This window comes from Mus pahari, chromosome 20 (genome assembly GCF_900095145.1).
Source record: "Mus pahari chromosome 20, PAHARI_EIJ_v1.1, whole genome shotgun sequence".
Taxonomy (NCBI): Eukaryota; Metazoa; Chordata; class Mammalia; order Rodentia; family Muridae; genus Mus; species Mus pahari.
This window is the reverse complement of record NC_034609.1, coordinates 37,683,549-37,703,929: the sequence shown is the minus strand read 5'-3', so window position 1 is coordinate 37,703,929 and position 20,381 is coordinate 37,683,549. Positions and strand designations below refer to the sequence as shown.

At 46.9% G+C, this 20,381-nt stretch overlaps 1 protein-coding gene across 1 annotated transcript in view; it reads right to left on the bottom strand.

The window, feature by feature from the left end:
- The window catches only part of Wwox (WW domain containing oxidoreductase), a 912,809-nt gene extending 895,892 nt beyond the window's left edge, over positions 1-16,917 (bottom strand). Inside the window, exons 1-4 of the mRNA XM_021220309.1 lie at positions 16,689-16,917; positions 11,830-11,894; positions 10,942-10,999; positions 8,058-8,236 (exon numbers count right to left, since the gene is read on the bottom strand). Of these exons, the coding sequence (XP_021075968.1) occupies positions 8,058-8,236; positions 10,942-10,999; positions 11,830-11,894; positions 16,689-16,795 (409 nt within the window). The 5' untranslated portion in view covers positions 16,796-16,917. The remainder of the gene's footprint in view (positions 1-8,057; positions 8,237-10,941; positions 11,000-11,829; positions 11,895-16,688) is intronic.
- Positions 16,918-20,381: the final 3,464 nt, after the last annotated feature.

Sequence of the window (20,381 nt, the reverse complement as noted above, 5' to 3'; positions counted from 1 at the left end):
GCTTCCAGCTGGTACGGAGTTTGAACTGTTCTTTTGTTTTCTGGTGTTTGTTTTTTTTTTTTTTTAAATCTCTATTTTCTACATTTCCCATAGACAATACATTTAATAAAATAAATTTAAAGTCACTTAAATGAGAAGACACAGCAAGCTAACTAACTCCATATAACACTTGGCTCCCGCCCCTCTAGACTCCATGCGCACCCCTCTCTCATGCTAACCCACCAGGAAGAATCCCAAGCAAACATTCGTGCCCTCACCCATGATCCACCTGGGGCTTGGGAGTTGCATCTGCCACGGCCCACCCTACAGCTCCACCCTCGGTCCCCAGACCGTCGAGGTCAGTTCCATTCCAGACCTGGTTTCCGAGTGAGTGAGCCTGACAGGGTATGTGCTGTCACTTCTGAGGTAAGGAAGGAGGTGGACACAGCGCATTGAGCCCCAGGCAGGAACTCATACGTATTCCGTACCTGACCAAGGGCTGTGCACACTAAGGCTACTCACCTCACCTCTCTCTTCTCCTACTCTGGCACCATTTTGACACAGCTGCAAGCACTGACATGAGGATTTAAAAAGACAGACAGCAGAGTCCTTCTATCTAAAACGCCTGTCTGCGTGCCATAATAACAATGCACAAACACTAATCTGGGATCATTGAGTGTAAAGATAAGAATGAGAGATGTGGTTTGAAGTTTCTTTACAAACACATGTGAATGCTGGCTAACTTTGTTTCTGTGAGATCTGTTCAAACCAAGAGCTTAGCTCTGCTCACCTTGCTAATCAACCTCCACACAGTGAAGGTGAAGCCCCAGTAAGTCTCCAGCCTCCCCTCCCTCTCGCCTTTCTCCCCGCCTCCCATCGACATCTCTTATGCACACACAGCATCTAGATCTCCTCAGAATCTAGGAAGGAAACTTCCCCTTGACTCCAGAGGCAGCTGTGTGAATACAGTATATAACAATATCCAGAGAGAAAGAGAAGTTAGACGGCCGGATAAACAAACACTGAGAGACAGAGCGGGCAGCGTGGCTCATGCCTTGCACGTTGGCGCTCACTCTGTACCCCGGAGTTCAGTTTGGCAAATCGCTGTAGGGCCTTCATTTGCTAAATCAAGGGAAATGATGGCCTTCTTGGTAACCTATGCGTGCCTTACATTAAGAGACCCTTGAAAGAGGTCTCTGTGCCCCAAGTGCAATTTTGGAAAAAGTTGAGAGCTCACATGGGGGCAATGTGCACGGCTGAAAAGGCACAAGACAGGACAGGACTGCTTCACCCGGCCCAAGGGACAGCCAGGGGTCCCAGCTGCCAGCGCCGTCTTTATTATCAAGTCTGCAAGAATTCCCAAAAGCCGCCTGGTTTTAACAATTTATTTCTTAAATAATGAACACATCTGCGCTTGAGCACGCTGAACATCTTCACTCTGGTGCAACAGCTTTGCTCTGGAACAGGTACACACACCCATGGCATTGTTAGGCTCGCCCATGTTCAAGAGAAGTCACTGAGAAGACGTAATACACACAAGAGTATCTAACAGAGTTTCATCTGAAAATAGTTTAAAAGGCAAGCCTAAAGTCCTTTCTTCTGGGACATGAACGACCTGCTCAAACTTTAATGGTAATACCCCCGTACCCCCGCAACTATGCAGAGGACTGGCTGCCTGTTTCACAGTCTGGCTGTTATGACTTCTTATTTAAGGAACAGATACCAAATCCAAAAGGACACATTTGCTTCTAGTAACAGAATGCATAGCTCATAAACAATCTAATTAAAATACATTATATCACACTAGATAAGGCTGCTGGGCAAAAATATATAAATAAATAAGGTCACCGAGGCATTCTAAATGAACCTTAAACACGTGCATTAATATTTAAATATTACAATCCCCACTTAGAAAAAGAAATCAGATAATTGATAGGCCAGCACACTCAAAGCCGATAATGCCAAGAAACACTGTCCTTGTGTAATTTGGCGGAACAAGCTGCTCCCTGAACACAATGGACCTTTTTGTTAAATGGGCCTCTTCGTCTTTGGCATTTTATACAAACAAAACAAAAAAACGCAAAGCCAAGAAAGAGAAAGAGAAAGATGACACCGGTCCTAGTCTTCAGCCAGGACTCTATCACTGAGATGGACATGCCCTAGAAGATGTGTTGGGGAAGGAAAGGGCACTGTTTAACAAAAGGAAAAGCCAAGCTAGGCAGCCAGGGAAGAAAACTATCGGAGTGCAACTATCTCGAAGGGCAACAGTGCCCTCTAGTGGGGAAACAGTATAAACTAGAGAAACATGGCTGCTTTTAGGTTAATTACAGGAAACAGCAATGCTTGTGTTAGGACTCGTACTGTGCCATTCCATTACATAAGGCAGGGAAGAATAGAATCACTTTAATTGGATTTTATGCAGGACCATTTCCAAGTTGCATGTGACACAATACCACACCTTAATAAGAGAGAGAAATCAGATTTGTAAACATTTTCTTTAAATTAGGGGTTTAAGCCACTTTGTCGTTGAAGCACAGCAACACGAACTTCATTTATTAAGCTGACACTATAAACAAGTGAAAACCAAACCCAAGTGCAATTACAGAATTAACTGGGGCCTCAGAGGACAGACCCCTCTGAAACTGTTCAGAGAGGTACCTGTGGACATGTATACATGAATATAAACTAACTGGGGGCCTTGACTCATACACACTCTATACCTGCTCTGCTCCTACCCAGCGTTAGCCGACTGCACCACAGCAGTCCACGGCATTTCTAAGTGGCGCCTGTTCTGGGTAATTAAGCTTCCCACGTACTATGGTATCTAAGAATGTTCACATGTGAAGTGGCTGTTTCACTCGTAAAAATAATCATTTTTAATTTTTGTGTAATGCCAATCAAGGACTTTTGTCAATACTGTCAGAAAATCTCAAGTATCCAACCAGGTGTGGAGAGAGCTGAGGCAGGAGAACTTCCCTGAATTGTGGGCTAGTCTAGGCTATGTAACGAGACCCTGTCTCAAAGAAAAACAACTTCCAGTAGTTTCTCCGAAGGAAACAATTTCACATCACTTTAGCTTAAGAGAACCGTTGTTGCGGATATATTTAATTAATCCCCTAGGGGTGTCTTGGATGATTTAGGGGCTTCCCCTCTGCTTAATGAGCACAGAGTTCCCAAAAGGAAGATAACCCAAGGCCCCATCAGCTCATATGTCATCAATGGGAAAAGAATGCAATGGGGAATTCCAGGACCCCAAACACAAGGATGTGGGCTTTACTCAAAACAGGAGATTGCAGGGTTAAGTTCAGCCAGCCCCCAGCCCGGCTCAGGATCCTCTACAGTTCCTTAGGAAAGGCCAATGCTGCTACATGGTCTGGACAGAAAGCAGCCAAAAAGGGGAAGAATTTACCCTAGGCAGGAATCCATCACAGTGACAATGTACAAGATAAAAGTGTGTCACTAACTCCATGCTGGAGCATCAACACATGGTCTAGGGACAGATCCTCTAAGCCTACATATAAAGACACTGTACAGTAAAGATCCCGCAGGGCTCCCGCATGAAAAGCTCATGCCTTTACTCTGCTTTAAAGAGAACCAATTGAGGGATAACTGACACTTTCAGTGGGTACCTCTTTTATCTCTGTGTGTATGTGTGCGTGTGCATATGTGTGAATCTCTACAGTAAGGCCTGGGGTGGTGATTACAATAATATAAATACTCTAAGAGGAAAGCTAGTTTTGCTTTTGTTGGTCCTCTGGCTTAAAAATCAAAACCAGGCCAGGCTGTTTCAGAGGGAGACCATGTATGATGTTGCCCAACATTATAAAGGTCCAGAAGGGGAAAGACTAAGCTCAGAAAGAAACTTAAAATCAAATCTGAACCACTCCAGGCTTCAGACTGGAAGAAGAGGGTTCTGTTGTTAGCACCAAACACCAGATTGTCTGATGTGTTCATAGTTGCCATCAGGTTTGCAACAGAGTTTGCCAAAAGCCTGACTGTTCCTCCAGAAATACAGAGCCAATATATCAGTCTCGATGAAGCATCAATTGTATGGAACTCAAATGCTCCTCTGACATAAAGATGGGCAGCTGCTGTCCCACTCAAGGGACATGTGACGGCCTGTGTTAGAAAGTGTTGCCTGACCAGCAAGCCAGCCTGAAGGTTCAAGGCAAGCAGCTTCCACACAGCTCTGTGCACACACAGCCAAATCTGCTCTGACAGGTTTAGCTTAGGACAATCCATGGGCCCCAGGGAAGTGGGAGACTCCCTAGTCTAAACGCTAGACTTTCCCTTTCCTGAGACTCCCGGGGACTTAGATGCAATCATCTCCATGTTGAAGCCATTTCCTTCTTTTTTTACAGAATCAGAGCCAGCCCGTGTGTAACTCCAAAGAGCCACAACCTCCTGCCCCTCCTGCCCGGCTGTGCTGCACACAGGGCAGCGAGCTGCTCCCTTGTCTACTGGTTAGCAGGCTCCGGCTCTTGATCTGCTAGCAGCAGCTCTGGATGAAGGGATGGCTCCCCCTGGAGCCTGAGATGCTGTTCTCCACTGAGGTCCACAAGCTACAGCTTTCAATCTAAGTCTTCAGGTTCAGAAAGCTGGTTAAACAAAGGTCAAGAGGAGAAGAGTGTTAGTTCCTGAGGAGACAACATTCCAGTCTTGAAGCTCACTAAGAACACGGGTCGGGGTAGGCAGATACTGGTGGGACAACCCTTCCAGCTACTCGTGATGTGCTGAGTACACTCTTCCTGTAGCCTGGGCATCCCGTTAGCCCAGCCTCAGCTAAACTGGCTGATCCGAGACACTGAGGCAACCCTGCTTTGGGTTCAGCTGGACCACCCAGTGCAGTAAGAGTAAATGCTTTGAGTGCAGGCCCCACAGTGATGACTTTGGGAGCCACATGATCCCTCCTGTAATTACTCGACTTCTGGTGATACCCTAAATGTGCATGGCTGTGTTCCAATAGAAAACACCTACAAAATCAAGGCGGTCAGATTATACCCAGGGGCTGCAGTTGATCCACATCCAATCCAGAAGGCTGAATTCAGTTGACAGAGGTAAAGCCAGCTCACAGCTGTAAAGAGAAGGACTGGGAACGGAGTGTGGTGGGACAGCTCCATAATCCTAGCACGTGAGTATGAAGATCAGGAGTTCGAGGCCAGCCTGGGCTATGTCACTAACTCAAGTCAAGGACACACAGCAAGACACTGTCTCCAAAACCAATGTTTTTCACGCCCTCATTGTACTCCTGCATTGCCTCTGAAACCTCCTACATTCCAGAACCATCCTGCCCTTCCTTCCTGCTTGGAACTGAGAATTAATTCAATTGCCTTAGTACTATCAAGTATAAACATTCAAAAGTTAGTTCTGCATTGCTTGAGGAAGTCAGCGACACATCAGTCTGCTCAGAGCTCACATCACAGGGGGCAGGGCCCTAGGAGAACCCAGTGGGTCAGTTGGGGAGCACACACCTCCCTCCACCTCTCCTACCTGCCACTCTTGGGCAGACAAGGTATCTGTCCAGTCACAGGGGGACTGAGCTCAGCACTCATCCACTCAGCGTCACAGGCTGAAGACTCAACAGCTGATCCACAGACAACAGTCTCCCGGCTGCGGTCCTAAGAAAGGAACGCTGGACACCCTGGCAGGGCTCGCACGGAGGGCGACACCAGGAGCCTTGGGAGCAGATGCTATTCCATCCTGCAGGGCACAGGCCTAACGAAGCAGTAATGGCAGCTTATGAGAGGGCAGTTGCACCGCTCGGGAGAAGGAAGCCTGTTATCTAGAACCCACAGACTACCTGGGCCAGGACACTTTCCAAAACTGCCTGGAAGGACAAAAGCCAACTCTGTTATGACAAACAGCCCTGTGCCTATCAAACTCCAGCTTCTTTAAGTCCGACCTTCCTGCTGAAGAGGGAAGCCGAGTGGTACGCACTCGACTGCCTGGAATTGGCAATATATTATTATTCCAAAAGGTAGGAATCAAAATCTCCAGCACTGGCAGAGCCATGCTTGGTGGCATGGAGAGGGAGGAGGAGTGACAGGCAGTTTTCTGAGGGGAAGTAGGGGCTGGAAACACTGCTGGCCTTCCTAAAGCCTTCTACAATCTGTCCTTATGACTAGCCACAGCGGTGGGGCCACTCACACTTCCTGCAGTGTCCTCAGCTGTGGGCACCAGAAGGAAGTGTCAGAAGGAAGGGGAACAGCGGAGACGCAGCACTTCCGCCTTTGCTCCTAGGGTCTGGGGAGCCGTTTGGATACACACGCTTCTTCCTCACACTTCTGAACCCCTTCTCTCTCACTACCAGGATCACACAGACATGAATCTTGTTCTTTTCTCTCACTACCAGGGTCACCCAGACATGAATCTTGTCCCACGCTCAGCCAAACACCTGACGCTGCATACCTCTGAGGATAGCAGACTTAGTGAAAGGTCTACTAGCTCACGTCAGACAGCAGGCTGACTGGATCCTCACTGACTGAATAAAGTCTATCCTGGGGGCCAGTGAGATGGCTCCCTGGTTAAAAAGCACTGTACCCAAGTACCAACATGGCAGCTCTCAACCATCTCTATATGACTCCAGATCCAAGTTATCCCATAAGCTCTCGGGACTCCAAATGTGGTGTGCATACATATGTGCAGACAAAATACTCATGCACATGAAATAAAATACATTTAAAATAAATAAATAAATAAATAAATAAATAAATAAATAAATAAATAAGAAAAACTGTCCAACTAAAAGGCAAAGGGAATGAGATCATTTCATTCCATTCTTAGTGAGTCGAGTATTCAATAAATGAAGGGAAATTTTCTTAAGTCCTCAAAGCCTTTTTTAAAAACTTACTCTACAGTATCCCGGGTACACACCCAGAACCGTACCAATGCTTCTTGGATGCTGGGAAGCCTCCCAGTCATTATCACCAGTACTGCAGCTCCACTGACAGCATGAGAATTATCCAGACTCCAGCCCAAGGCAGGGACTGAAAAGGTTATACTGCATGGTTTCTGGGCTCAGAATGAGGTCTGGGAAGGGATTTTATGGAAGCTGCTTCCCATTATTTTAAAAGGCTCTCCCTTAGGAGGAGTTTGTTCAGGAGACCTAAGGGACGGCAGAGTCGAGCTCTTCTCGAGATCCTGCCACACTGCAGAGTGGCTGATCCGCCGTAGTACCTCACCTCCTCTGCCTGCTATAGGAGGACACTGGGGACTCCAAAATCAGGCAAGAAAGAGAGGAAAAGAGAGGAAAGTTCATGAGAGAGAGCCCATGAGGGGGCACTGTGACAGATAGGCAGATGGACAGAAAACTGATAGAGGACAAGCAGAGGACAAACTGATGCAGTTCTACTCTTTAATCTGAAGATGCATACCCTATCACAAAGCCATTCAGATGCTAATGTCAGATGTCAATGGACCAAAACAAAGTAAAGCCCCATCCATCCCTTGAGGTGGCACAGGTGCCCGCCTCGGTGCTGTCACTGCAGCAGCCCTGGGAGCCACTGACCTCACCGTGGTCACTGTGGTTAAACAGAGGCAATTAGGAGGGTTTCTGCAGAGGTGAGGACAAGGACACACTCTCCAGTTTTATGAAGAAATAAGATACGGTCACCAAAAGAAAATGATAGGCCCGGTGGCCAGTGGAAACCTGCAGTACCCTTGGATCCAAAGTCACAATCTGCTGCTGTCCAGGATCCCATTACCAATCAATTTTGGTTTGAATAAGCCAGGTAATTGGAATACATCCATGCACCACACAGACCGGGTCAAAACCTCTTAGCCAGAGCCTGTTGTCTCCAGCCCCTGGATACCAAAATAGCCACAGCCTTCTGCTGACTTCTCAGCTTTGAGCAACTTCAAGGTCAGGCCCCACAGCCTCCCACTGTAACACTGGGATGGAGAGGGAGTGCAGTTTTAATGAGAGGCCAGCTGAGAGAGCTCTAAGAGCCTCTTTCAATTGGAGATTCACCACCACCGTTTCATTATAGTTACATTTAAGTGAAATTCTCTGCAGCACTCACAAAAATAAATAAATAAATAAATAAGTGAACTAGGAGGACAGTAAGCTGCGGGCCTACCTATTCCTGAATTTGCTCCAGTGACCAGGACCACCTTGCCTGTGAAGTCCCGGCCCTGCAGGATCTCCATGGCGGTGGTGCTCCCGTCGTATCTCTGTCTAGTGGTCGGCTTCGTCGGATTATCATCCACAGTAAATGCCAATCTTGGATCCAAGTAGGTAGTTCTTTTATTTATGTGGCTGCAAGGGACAGGGAGAAAGAACACTGAATTCTGTACAGCAAGGACCAGCATCTCTAATACAAGAAAATCTAATGCTTCAGGCAAACAATGCACCACAGACTTAGTGCCAAACATGGAGAGACCCAGAACCCATTGCATCTACCTTCTGGCCCCCAGGAGGATGGCACTCTTGCCTGAAAACAGAGCCGTGGAAGCCTCTCAGAACAACCTGGAAGGTACTGGGACACAGTAGGCCTCTGGGGTCCCACAGCAGCCTCTGAGAAGGCTCTGAGTTTCTACTGAATTCACATTAATATAAAGGCATCCATAAGACCTGTCAGCCACTCTCATCAATTGACGTCCATGTAATTTCACTGGCCTGTGCAAAGGCCTATACACATTGGTACACAAGGAGAAAATGGAAATGATAGAAGTCTTAATAATAAGCCAGACAGCAAGATTTCAATTGTTTGCATTGTAATAATAAGCACTAAACTTTTGATTTGGAATGGATCTAGAAACAACAGTAAAATATACTGGCACATACAGACTATTAAATTACTCCTTTTAATACCATTTTTACATTTTAAATATATTCTTGGGCTGTCAAGATGGCTCAGCAGGGAAAGGTGTCTGCTAGCAAGCCTGATGACCCGAGTTCAATCCCTGAGACCTACATGATAGAAGGAAACAACTAACTCCAAGTTGTCCTGATACCCACCTGGATGCCATGTGCATGCATACATTCACATACACATACTCTAAATATATAAAATGGAGTACAAAGGTTATGTGCATTTTTGAGATTTGAGATAAAGACCTTGAAATGTTATAGAACCCTCCTGAAATGCAAGGGATATTATGATTTAAGATGTACGCATCTGAGCGCCATGGCATAGCCCTGTGATCCCAGCTACTCAGGAGGCTGAAACAGGTAGACTACAGGCCACAGCCCGAGCGACTTCGTGAGATTCTGTCTGACCACACTGACATTTGGCAGTGCTGGCTGGTGCTGTTGTCTCCGCTCCCCTGGGATTCTACCTTGGTAGCCTGTAAGGAGCTACCAAGTACCGGTGACAGTATTTGCACTTGGAAACAAATCTACCCTTCCCTTCTCTCGAGAACTCGCTATGCTTATCTCAGCACAGCCTCCAGCAGGCTGGAGAATACCTAACCTCGTCCTAGCTTGCCTCCACAGTCCATGCTCGGTTTTCATTAGGCCAGCAGCTGGCTGATTCGGCCTACTGCCTGTTTCTGTAAAGTTTTACTAGGACACAGCAATGGCCACTATTTTTGTATTAAAACAGAAACCAGGTGGTGCCAGCGCCTAAAGCACATCGGGTCCATTACACAAAAGTTTAGCTGATCCCTCTCTAGAGTAGAATAAATTCAGAATTCCCTGGAGGGAATCGGCCGCCCCTCACCACCACAAACACACCCCATGGTGAGATTCAGATGGTAAGGGGTTTGAGTATGTGTATATCTAGGAAGCTCCCAAGAGCTGCCAATGATGCTGATGGGAGAATTCCATCTTGGAACCACAGCTCTGGGCCAGTGAAGAGGAAAGCACTCCAGAGGGCAGCTGTACAGACACGTGTGTGCACAGGAGTCTGGCTGCATGGAGCCTATGAGTGTCTACAGCCACAGGGTCCAGGAAAACGTAGAAAGGGATATTTGCAGCATAAAACTATAAAGCAACGATACCCCTGTCTTGATAAGAAAAAGGACTTTTATAAATCAGAGAAGAAGAGACCCTTTGTAACCTAACAGGCAGAAAAGCATCCACGTAACCACCTGCCGGAGAGGCTGCCCTGCTAGGGCTGCGGGTGGCTGCTCAGACTCTCCAAAGCAAGCCCTGGCCTACCTGCTCCCAGTATGGGGATGAAGTGGGAGGGAGTTCATTAGGTTTGCTGACAAAACACTTCTCCCCGTGAGCCCACTGCTACAACTACCACTAGCACTACATGGATAGCAACAGGTGAGGCCAAAACGAACTGTCACTGTAGTGCTAAAAGTGAGGAGAATGAAGTTCCAGAGATGGCACAGCAGTTCCAGAGCACATGCCGCCCAATCGTGAGGAGGTCCAACAATCCAGGCATCCCGTGTTTGCACATCTGCGACTCCCACTCCAAAGACTGCACATTCTGCAGGATCTCAGGGGCTTCAGAGAGAGACCCGGCCTAAGAGGAGATTTGTAGACTGACAGGCGAGCCTGACATCCTCGAACAGACACACAGACACATCGATTGATCCTTTGTAAAAATGTTAGGAAGCCTCAGTTTGAGCAGCTTAAAGAAGAAAAAGAAGGAAAGGAAGAAAACTAACCCAAACAAGTACAGTGAAAACCTAAGGAAATCTTCATGAAACTCCCAAAATATCACGCAGTCTCTGAAAAGCTAAGTTTTTGTTTAACCTTAAAGGAATGACAATTATATTATGTGCTATATTAGGGGTGTGCTTAGGGAGTACCACACCACAATCCACATGGCAGATGAGTCACATGTGAAGGGATGGGCTGGCCTGACCCCAAAACCTTAGTGTACAAAGAAGGGTGAAAAACTGCAGACTAGAAGAAAAAAAAAATCACAAAGTTGTAAAGGGGGTTACTCCTGCTGGTAAAACAGGTCTATATGACTTCATATTTTCCTACAGTCTATGTAGGAAATTATAACTGAAAATCCCTCTTAAAAGTCAAACTGGCTACATTTCTACACAGACACTTACTCAACGAAAAACACTTGTCCATTCTCGTCGGTCTCCTGCTCCCACCCATACGGCAAATCTGAAACACAAGGAAGATTAACAGTGTGTGTGTAAGGAATGAGTCACACCCCAGGGTCAGGAAAGAGATGACCCCTCTAATCCCCGGTCCCCTAACTCCTCCTGGACCAGGCTGCTCTGGCCACATGCTTCAAGGGTGGCAGTTAGAGACGGCCCAGCATCCCATCTGGAACCCCCATTCTACCTCCTGCGTTTAACCAAAACCCTGTTACACTCCTGATCACTCTTAAGTGTTCTCTCAGCTCCTACTTTTACTTCAGGCCTCGGCAGATGCTCCTATGAGTATGTATTCCCAAAGCTCACAGCCATGTCACAAAGACACCAGACACGAGCAGTGGAGTGCTGACCCAGGCTGCCTTGCGCCCTGCTGTAGAGCCATCCCATCATTGTCACATGTGAGCTCCTCTGTCTTAACCTGGGTCCTGAGTATCTGCAACCCCTTGGTTTTCACCCAATACTCCCACTCCATGGCCTGTGTACTGCCTCAGAAACATCTTTGTAGGTTTCCATAAAATAGTGACATCTGCCTCCACCGCCTACACCAAGAGCAATTGTTCCCACGGTGCAACTGCAGAGAAGCCCCAGTCCAAGCTTCAATTTTCTCAATAAACTTTGTTTAAAGCCAGAAGACATCCTTCTGTCCACCTTAAGATCGTATCTTCTTCTGCCAAATCCCGGTAAGCTCTCAGACCGGCAGCCTTGCTCCTTGGCGACCCACCAGATAGTCTTCCCAGAAAGGCAGGGTTAACTGCTACCTCACCACCTCTGACATCTCCCCTAGCTACTCAATGCTTCAGACTCGGGCTTCTGTGCTTCGGGCGGCATACAGACCTCCTGCAACTCGTTTTCTCTTGCCGGTTTTCGGATGTTCCCACTGGGTCTTTTCCTCGGTGTGACTGTAACAGAGACCCACAATAGAGTAAGTTAACACTGCTAAAATGATGTCACTGTATTAACTGTCTCTTCCTGATATAGTTGGGAGTCCTGAGACAGACTCAACAGATGTTTTGCTGACTATGTCAGGTCAGAGGCCTCTGGTTGTAGGTCAGAATCAAACCTGAAGGAATCTTGCAGGGTAGAGATCACTGGGGGAGCACGGGGTGGGGGGTGGGGGGGACAGGGTCCCAGCTACAAGTCAACTTTACAAAGTTCTGTGGAGCACAAAGCTCTAGAAAGACATTTTGTATTCCTCTTCCCTTTATTCAAGGATACACTGACAATCTTCAATATCTGGTTTATAACGCTCATATTTAAATATTAAATGAAGCTTAAATATCATACTGCTAAAGTTTATTTTCCTTGTTCTTTCTACTTTGTTGAGTTTTGGATTTTTTTTTTTTTTTTTGGTTTGTTTTGGTTTTGTTTGGAGACAAGGTTTCATGTAGCCCAGGCTGAACTCACTACATAGCCATGGATGACATAAAACGCTTAATTCTGCTGCCTCTACTTCATAATTATTAAAATTACATATGTGACTTTTAAAATGTATATTCTGGGCTGCCAAAATGGCTCAGGAGGAAAAAGTGCTTGCTACGCAATCCTGAGGACCCAAGTTTGCTGCCTGGGTCCCACGGAGGAAGAAGAGATGCAGTTCCTGAATGCTGTCCTGTCATCTCCACCAGTACGCCATGGGATGCACACACACACACTTCACACACACACACACACACACACACACACACACACACTTAAATCTGTATTCTGGCCCCAGGTATAACTTCAGTGTCTCATTAATCTCTGGGTCCTGAGTGCACCCAAAAGGACGTTAAGAGTGTAGTGAGACAGTAGCACAGGTCACTTAGCTGTGACAAGATGACCATGGATCTGTGAACGCTGGGTCTGACCAGACAGCCCCTACGCACCACTGCTCCCCTGACTCCACCTCTCAGGCGTCACCTCCTGTCATCTGCAGAATGGGGCTGTCTCCAGGACTCTGTCCAAATGGTCTCACGGAGCAATCGTTATAATAAAATGGTGAGCTGTCATACATTCTACTGGTAAATTGTCACGTGCTGTCCAAGCTCACTGAAAGCAGACTCTGCTATCAAGGAGGCTTCCCTTTATCAGGCTCAAGCATGTGTATTTCACACGCCCTTCAAAAGCTCCCAAAAACCAATGGGCTCCCCAGTCTGTGACAGGAAGAAAGGAAAACAGCAGACAGCTAAGGGTATTAAAACAAAACAAAACAAAACAAAACACCACTTTGTCCTTGAACATAGCTAGAAGATTCCCAAGCGCTTTCCCTCAGCTAATGTTTATCCCAGGATATAAAAAATGCCCATGGCTAAGGGAAACATGGAGCATAGGTTACCAGGCATCGGGAACTCCACCACAGCCTCAGACAGAGCTCCCAGATGTGGGCTGATGTTGTACACACCTTACTTCTCTCTCAGCTGAGCGCTTCCAGTCAGTTTCTGATGGGCACTGTGAGTGCTTTATGGATAATATTTTGCTAGCCAAGGCTTCTCCCTATCTGCTACTTCCGGTTTCTTCCTTTACTTTTGGTCGGTTCACATTTAATAGAGTGAAAGTCCAGCTGTGCCAGATCATTCTCCTTAAAACGTGGATCGAAAGCTAGAACCAGCTGTCACCAGAGACGGGGCATCCCTACCATGTGGGAAACAGCCAGGCACTGAAGGAGGCACTCGAAGGTTAAGCTGATTTCCTCAAATCCACCCTCGAAAAGAAAGTAACTGTATTACTACTTCATCACCAACTGACGAGATGCCGACAGTAGATGCCAAGGACCGAGAAACAGTGACAAGTTCAGGTGGTTGGAGCAGCACAGACCAGGACGCTCTCTAGGGCTGAGACTCCACACACAGAGAGAGGCCCAGGTAGGAGCGCCCAATGCAGGACCACTGGCATGCCTACACCCCAGCCTATACCCAATGCAGGACCACTGGCATGCCTACACCCCAGCCTATACCCAATGTAGGACCACTGGCATGCCTACACCCCAGCACCTCCTGCTCATACAATCCACTTACATCTCCAGACTCATCCATCCTTCTGAAGACACAAACTCAGTGTCACTCCCCGGCTCCAGGTCATCGGTGGGTTCTAGAGTCGGACAAGAGAATCCCAGTCCTGGTGAAGCACAGAAGGGCCTCTGCAAACTGATTCCTTCCTCGCCAGCCTCAGGCGTTACCACTCTGTTCCACAGAAAGAGGCCTGCCTGGGGTCTCTCCTCCCACGGTCCCTTCCACCTGCCTGGCTTTCTACCGCCTGAAGCCACCCTCTACAGCACTCTGAGACACAAGGCAAGTGACACCTCTCCTAGGCGGCCTCCCTCACCCGCCCATACACCTCATGCTGGACTCACTGCACTGGAACTATATATCATTACAAATCATTTGTTGGTCTTATAGAGATCCTTAAGAATGGCAGCTGCACCACGCTTAGCTGGACATCACCAGTGCCCACCAACCGGCCTGACCCTTAAGGACTCTTGAATGAATGAACTCACCAAAGCTTTTCTGTTTCTTTCTATCTGGCCACCAGGGGCAGCAGTGAATAGCTTTGAGTACCTGCAAATCTCATACTTTACAGCCCAACAGTGGGCAGACTCCAGGGCACACTAATTCCTAATTTGATAACAAGGCAAGAAAGTTATTTTTTAAATTTTTCTGGAACCAGGTAGGGTGATGCAAACCTATAATTCCATATCTGGGAGGTGGAGGCAGGAGGCATCAAGAACTATGTCATCCTGTTTACATAAAAAAAATTCTAGGCAAGCCTGGGCTACAGGAAGCACTGCTGGACAAAACTGTAGCACATGCCATTAACCCCAGAGGCTGGAAGGTCTCTGTGAGTTTGAAGCCAGTCTGGTCTATATTTTTTTTTTAAGTTAATTATTAAAAACTAAAAATGCACTTACAGATGTTAATACAATAATTTGTTTTCTGAAAGTCAAGTGATAAGATACTCTCATGGAAAGCTTTAAAAAGATTGATTCTCCTAGCTTTTAAAAACATAAAGCCAGGTGTGTTGTTCATGCACACTTTGACCCCAGCCCAGGAGAACTGGGAGCTCAACCCCAGCCAACCTACCAAGTTAAGGCCAGCCTTGACTATATGAGACCCTGTTTTAAAAATACTTCACAGATATATAAGAAAATAGAAGAGGAAGTATTTGTATGAAGAAAAAAATGAGGAAAAGTACACAATATTCATAAGAAAAAGGAGACCATGAAACTCGGGGGGGGGGGTGGTTGGAGGCAGACAGACATCTTGGAAGGCAGACAGGGAGAGGGACCACGGCTAGGTTACACAGGTGGTGAACTTCCAAGACGGCCAGCTTAGCTTCTTCCTCACACTGCTTACGTGAGTCGAAAGCCTGGCATCTTAAAACAAAGTCCTTGTGGGCTTTTTTTTTCTCCTGCTAGTCAGCTGTTGCTGATGGACAGGCTCAGCAAGTTCAAGACCACATCAGGACAGGTTACCCAACACATGTGGGCCAACCAACCGTCTTGTCTTTCTTCAAACTCACCAACTCTTAAACTAGGGGATGGAAACTCCTCAGTGACTTAAAACCAAAGCCCTCAAAAAGAGGCTGCATTTCTTTCCTTTTGGCTTTGCAGTTGTTTTCTCCATGTGTGTCTGCCCTGTGAACTGGAGTCCTCCCCGACAGAGTGCCTTTCAGCCTGCTGACTGTGCCTGCACGCTGTTTGAGGTGCTGGAGACTTCGCCACTGCTAACCTGTTACATTGTTAATTTCCCCTGCCTCATCATTCTTTGACTGGCAGAGAAAACGAGCCGGATCAAGACTGTATCAAAACCCATCATTTCATCCATTAAATATCTATCTGTTAAAAATGAACAGATTTCCCCAAGCATAGAGTCGGCCGCAGTAGCTCCTCTATGGAAACCCTGGGTCTGTATTTAAGGCACTACCCAGATACTGGGGTTTGGGGGTGGGATGACACAGGGCCTACACATTCAGGGAGACCCAGTAAAAACCGGTGGATCTGTGAAAGTTCCAGGCCAGCCTGATCTACTAAGCTAGTTCCAAGTCAGCCAAGTGGACATAGTGAGAGCCTGTCTCAGAAAAGGGAAGATGGGGTAGGGAGGAGGGAGAGGTGACACAGGTAATTCCAGGATCCGTATCTATGCAATTTTGCCCCAGATACAGACCAACTCACAGAAAATGTCTGCGGGGCAACCTACTAGCCTCTCCACTGAGTGCCTTGTGCACAGCACAGATTCATTCTTGTGTCAACTCATTTCACGGATGAGAACAGGAAAGCCTGGGGCTTGATTTCAGTGGCCCAAGGTCTCACAAGGTTAGAAACCGGGAAAGGCTCGGTGGAGGTTTCCAAAACTTCCCTGGGAAACCACTGCGAGCCATCCAGGACATCTGCTTAAAAAAACTACAGATGGCGGGGGGTGGGGGGGACCTCCAGATCAGGTCCCCTTGGCGGGAGCTTTGAAGTTTTCTCGATTTCCTCTTTAGAGGAGCAAGACCTAGGCGCCACCACCGCACGGTGCAGTGCCACCTAGTGAGCAGCAGGGGGCGTGCGGCGGGTGACCAGGTGACAGGGACCTTGACCCAGACCCCCTAACAACGGGGGGGATGACCCTGGGACAGGCGGCTGGCAATTCGGCTGCGCATGCCCGCCTGGCAGGGCAGCGCAGGGTCCAGGCCTCGCAGGGCACGGCTCCCAGGAACGCCGCTCCAAGGCCGCTTACTTGGCGTAGTACACCCAGCCGTCCTTGGTGGTTCTCTCCTCCCAGCCCGGAGGCAGCTCATCCTCACTGTCCGTGTCGTCCAGGCCCGCATAGCGCAGAGCTGCCATGCTGGAGATGGAAGTAGCCGCCTGCTCTCTCCTCAGCCACTCACTCTGCTGCCTTCAACCGCGCCGCGCGCGTCAGGAGGACCAGACCGCTCGCGCCTGCGCACTGCTCGCCCAGCCGGTCCGCGGCTGCAATCCAGCTTCCGGGTTTTGCGGCGACTGGCGGGGAAAGGGGGCGGAGCCTGAGGAGAGCGCCGGTGGGAACGCGGAAGAGATGGACCGGCCGTCGGGGCTGGAAGGAAAAGCAGGAACGGCTCAGAAACTGGAATAAGCTTCCTCACCCTCCTGGGAGGGGCGTGCTTACCCAGTCACCGTGCAGGACTCTGCACGTTGCTGGGCGACCCGAAGGCACTTCCTTATTGTTTTACCCAATCCTGAATGAGTCCCAGAAGTAAGGTATCCTGGGAAATGTAGTCCAGAAGAAAAAAAAAAAGTTACGATGAGATTGTTCTGAGCTGCAGTTTCTTTCCATGCCAAGCAGGTGCACACACAACCTTTTGACACTACGACACGAAACTGTAACAGTTTCATTTCCAAAGTTTACGCTGGAAAATCCCTCAATCGGATATTCCCAATAGGAAAAAGAAAAGAAAAATCTCAGAATGCTTAAAGTTTAGGATTTTTCTGTTGGGCCATATTTATTATTATCCTGAGCCACGTGCTGCCACGAGCCTCAGGTTGGACACACCTGCGAGAGTAAATGTCCCGACTTGATACTATCCAGGTATTTTTCCATTCACAAGTTGTGTTGTTCATGTAAATATGCCATTAAAAACAAAACAAAAAACAAAACAAAAAACAAAACAAAAAAACAAAAACAAAAAAACCCCTACACTTAGAGAACTGAGTAATTCCAGAATTTTTGGGGGGGGGGGCTAAGTCAGAAGGATCACCACAAGTTCACAAGTTCGAGGCCAGCCTAGGCTATAAAGGGAGCCAAAAATAGAGAACGTGCAAATTCTCATGCCTCCAGATTCTTCATTAAGAGAGAATGGTCTTCCAACCATAACTTGGTTCTCTTGTTTATAGGCGTCACCTGATTACACACTTGCAAAGCAGACTTTTAAAGCACCTGACGAAAGTCCTGATTATAAATATCCTAGACCCCCAATGCGAAGCCTACCTTCTTCAGCTTGGCCTGGCTGAAGCAAGTTTCCAAAACATGATCTACTTATAACTTCCTTCTCAAGCTGTGTAATGGAGAAGTCTTCTGGCCCAGGACTGAGAGAGTGCGGGTCTCTGTAGAAAGACTGCGTATTTTATGGATAAGTTGGGGACAGTGACAATGTTGCTTTTGCCTGTAAGTCCTGAAAATGATCATTGCTGAGGGATAGCTCTCACCTCTCCATATTCCTTGGGAACAGACACACAGAACATATACAGTGAAAAGCCAACTTGATGAAAACAACATTTAGTTGGGTTTTCTTTTTCTCCACATGTGCGTGTGTGTGGTGTGCACATGTATGTGGGCACATGTGTGCACATGCCTGAGCTGGCCAGGCCTTCATAATAGTTTTTAATAATATATATATATATATATATATATATATATATATATATATATATAGAGAGAGAGAGAGAGAGAGAGAGAGAGAGAGAGAGAGAGACCAGACTGGCTTCAAACTCTACAGAGTGAGTTTTGGACAACCAGGGTGACAGAGAGAAACTGTCTCAAAAAGTAAAGCAAAACAAAACAAAAAGGATGCATTCATGTTTACAGTATGCTAATAAGACATTAACTTGGGTGTTATGGCAAGTGTGATATACCAAGGTTTATTTAAGGTGTCATGGAGCAGGTTTCTGGCAAGAGTTTTAAAATGGTATATGCCCGCACCCCCGGTGGCTACATCACAGGCTCTGAATGCAGAGTTTGGTAACGTTTGTCCCGTAGATTCTGTGACCTCCTGCAGGTCAGAAAGAGTTCTACCTGGCTGTTCTGTACTCATACACTAGTTATCTCAAATGATTAGTGTGCCCTTGTCTTCTTCTAATCCTTCCTTCATCTCATTTGTTAACCTCTATTTGAAGACTGACAAAGAAAAACTATGCAGCCATTAGCTGGGGCTAATAGAGTATTCAAGTACTGATAAAATAAAAACTATAGGACCACAGAGATGGCTCTCTGGGAGTGCTTAATGGTTAGTGTATTCATTAAAATTCTATTGTGATAAAACACCATGACCAAGCAACTTATAAAAGAAAGAATTTAATTGGGCTTATGATTTAAGAGAATTAAGAGTCTATGACGGAGCCAGGCCATGGTGGCGCATGCCTTTAATCCCAGCACTTAGGAGGCAGAGATAGGCTGATTTCTGAGTTCGAGGCCAGCCTGGTCTACAGAGTGAGTTCCAGGAGAGCCAGAGCTATACAGAGAAACCCTGTCTCGAAAAACAAAACAAAACAAAAGAGTCTTTGATAGTGGAGCACAGTGGCGGGCCACTGCAGGGAGCATTCGTCTTGACCAACAACTAGGAGATAGAGAGCATATTAGGGAGGTGAGAAAACCCTTTGACACACTTCCCCCAACAAGACCACACCTCTAATCCTTCTTAAACAGTTCCACCAGCTAGAGACCAAGTATTCAAATATATGAGTCGGGGGGTGGAGGGGAACATCCTTTTTCAAACCATTAGGATGCCAGATTTGGGCACTTAGAGTTTCAGCTTCACAACAGCAAGTAATCTCTTCCCCTATTTGTTTATCATTTCTGGCTCCTGGACGTTTAGCTGTGACTTTGATCTAACAAGGATCTGTCTGCATGCATCTGTCTTCTTCTCCAGGCAAAGACGATTTTTCAGGAGCTTGAAGACGTGTGAGACAAAGACAACACCCACAAAACCATACCCTAAGGAGATTTTTATGACCATCTTGTTTCTGTAAAAACATCTGAGCCAAAGTGGTTATTAAATAAGGATTTTTTAACTATCCAAGCTTGTGCTTTCCAAGCTGCACACCAGGTGGCGCTATCAGCCTGCAGTTCAAAGCCTTAGTTCCCAGCAAGGAACCTTTGAACCTGTTTTTTGTTTGTTTTTTAATCGATTGTTTACTTCCTTCGCTAGTAGAAATCTGCAACGACAAGATGCACTCACTCTTGCTGAATAAAATTTGACAGCACTCAAATGAAACGAAATGTGTGAAAGGGACACGAATTTTAGTAGGCTATTCCTAGAACCCAACTTCTCTAATGTATCAATACCAGGAAGTTGGTTATTTCAACACCTACCCACGCCCAATACCCTGCAGACCTGATTTAACTTAAACCATGAGTCCCTGTTAAATCAAGCTTGCTGCTTTGGTGCCAAACTTTACGCACAAAAGAGATCTGTGGAGCTTCCTGACTTTCCTGACAATGTTCTGAAAGAAGATCTAAGCTTATCCTGGCGGCTCTTGCCAGTGATGTCAGCACATGGGAGACTTAAAACAGAAGGTTAGCTGGGCTTCAGCGACTAATGTTGTTATCATGTTAGCGTTTCCTATTTTGTCTATGCTCAGACCCACAGTTACCCGGCAACAGACAGGTGTGCCTGAATTACTTTAAAGGGGCTTCTTCTCTCTCTCTCTCTCTCTCTCTCTCTCTCTCTCTCTCTCT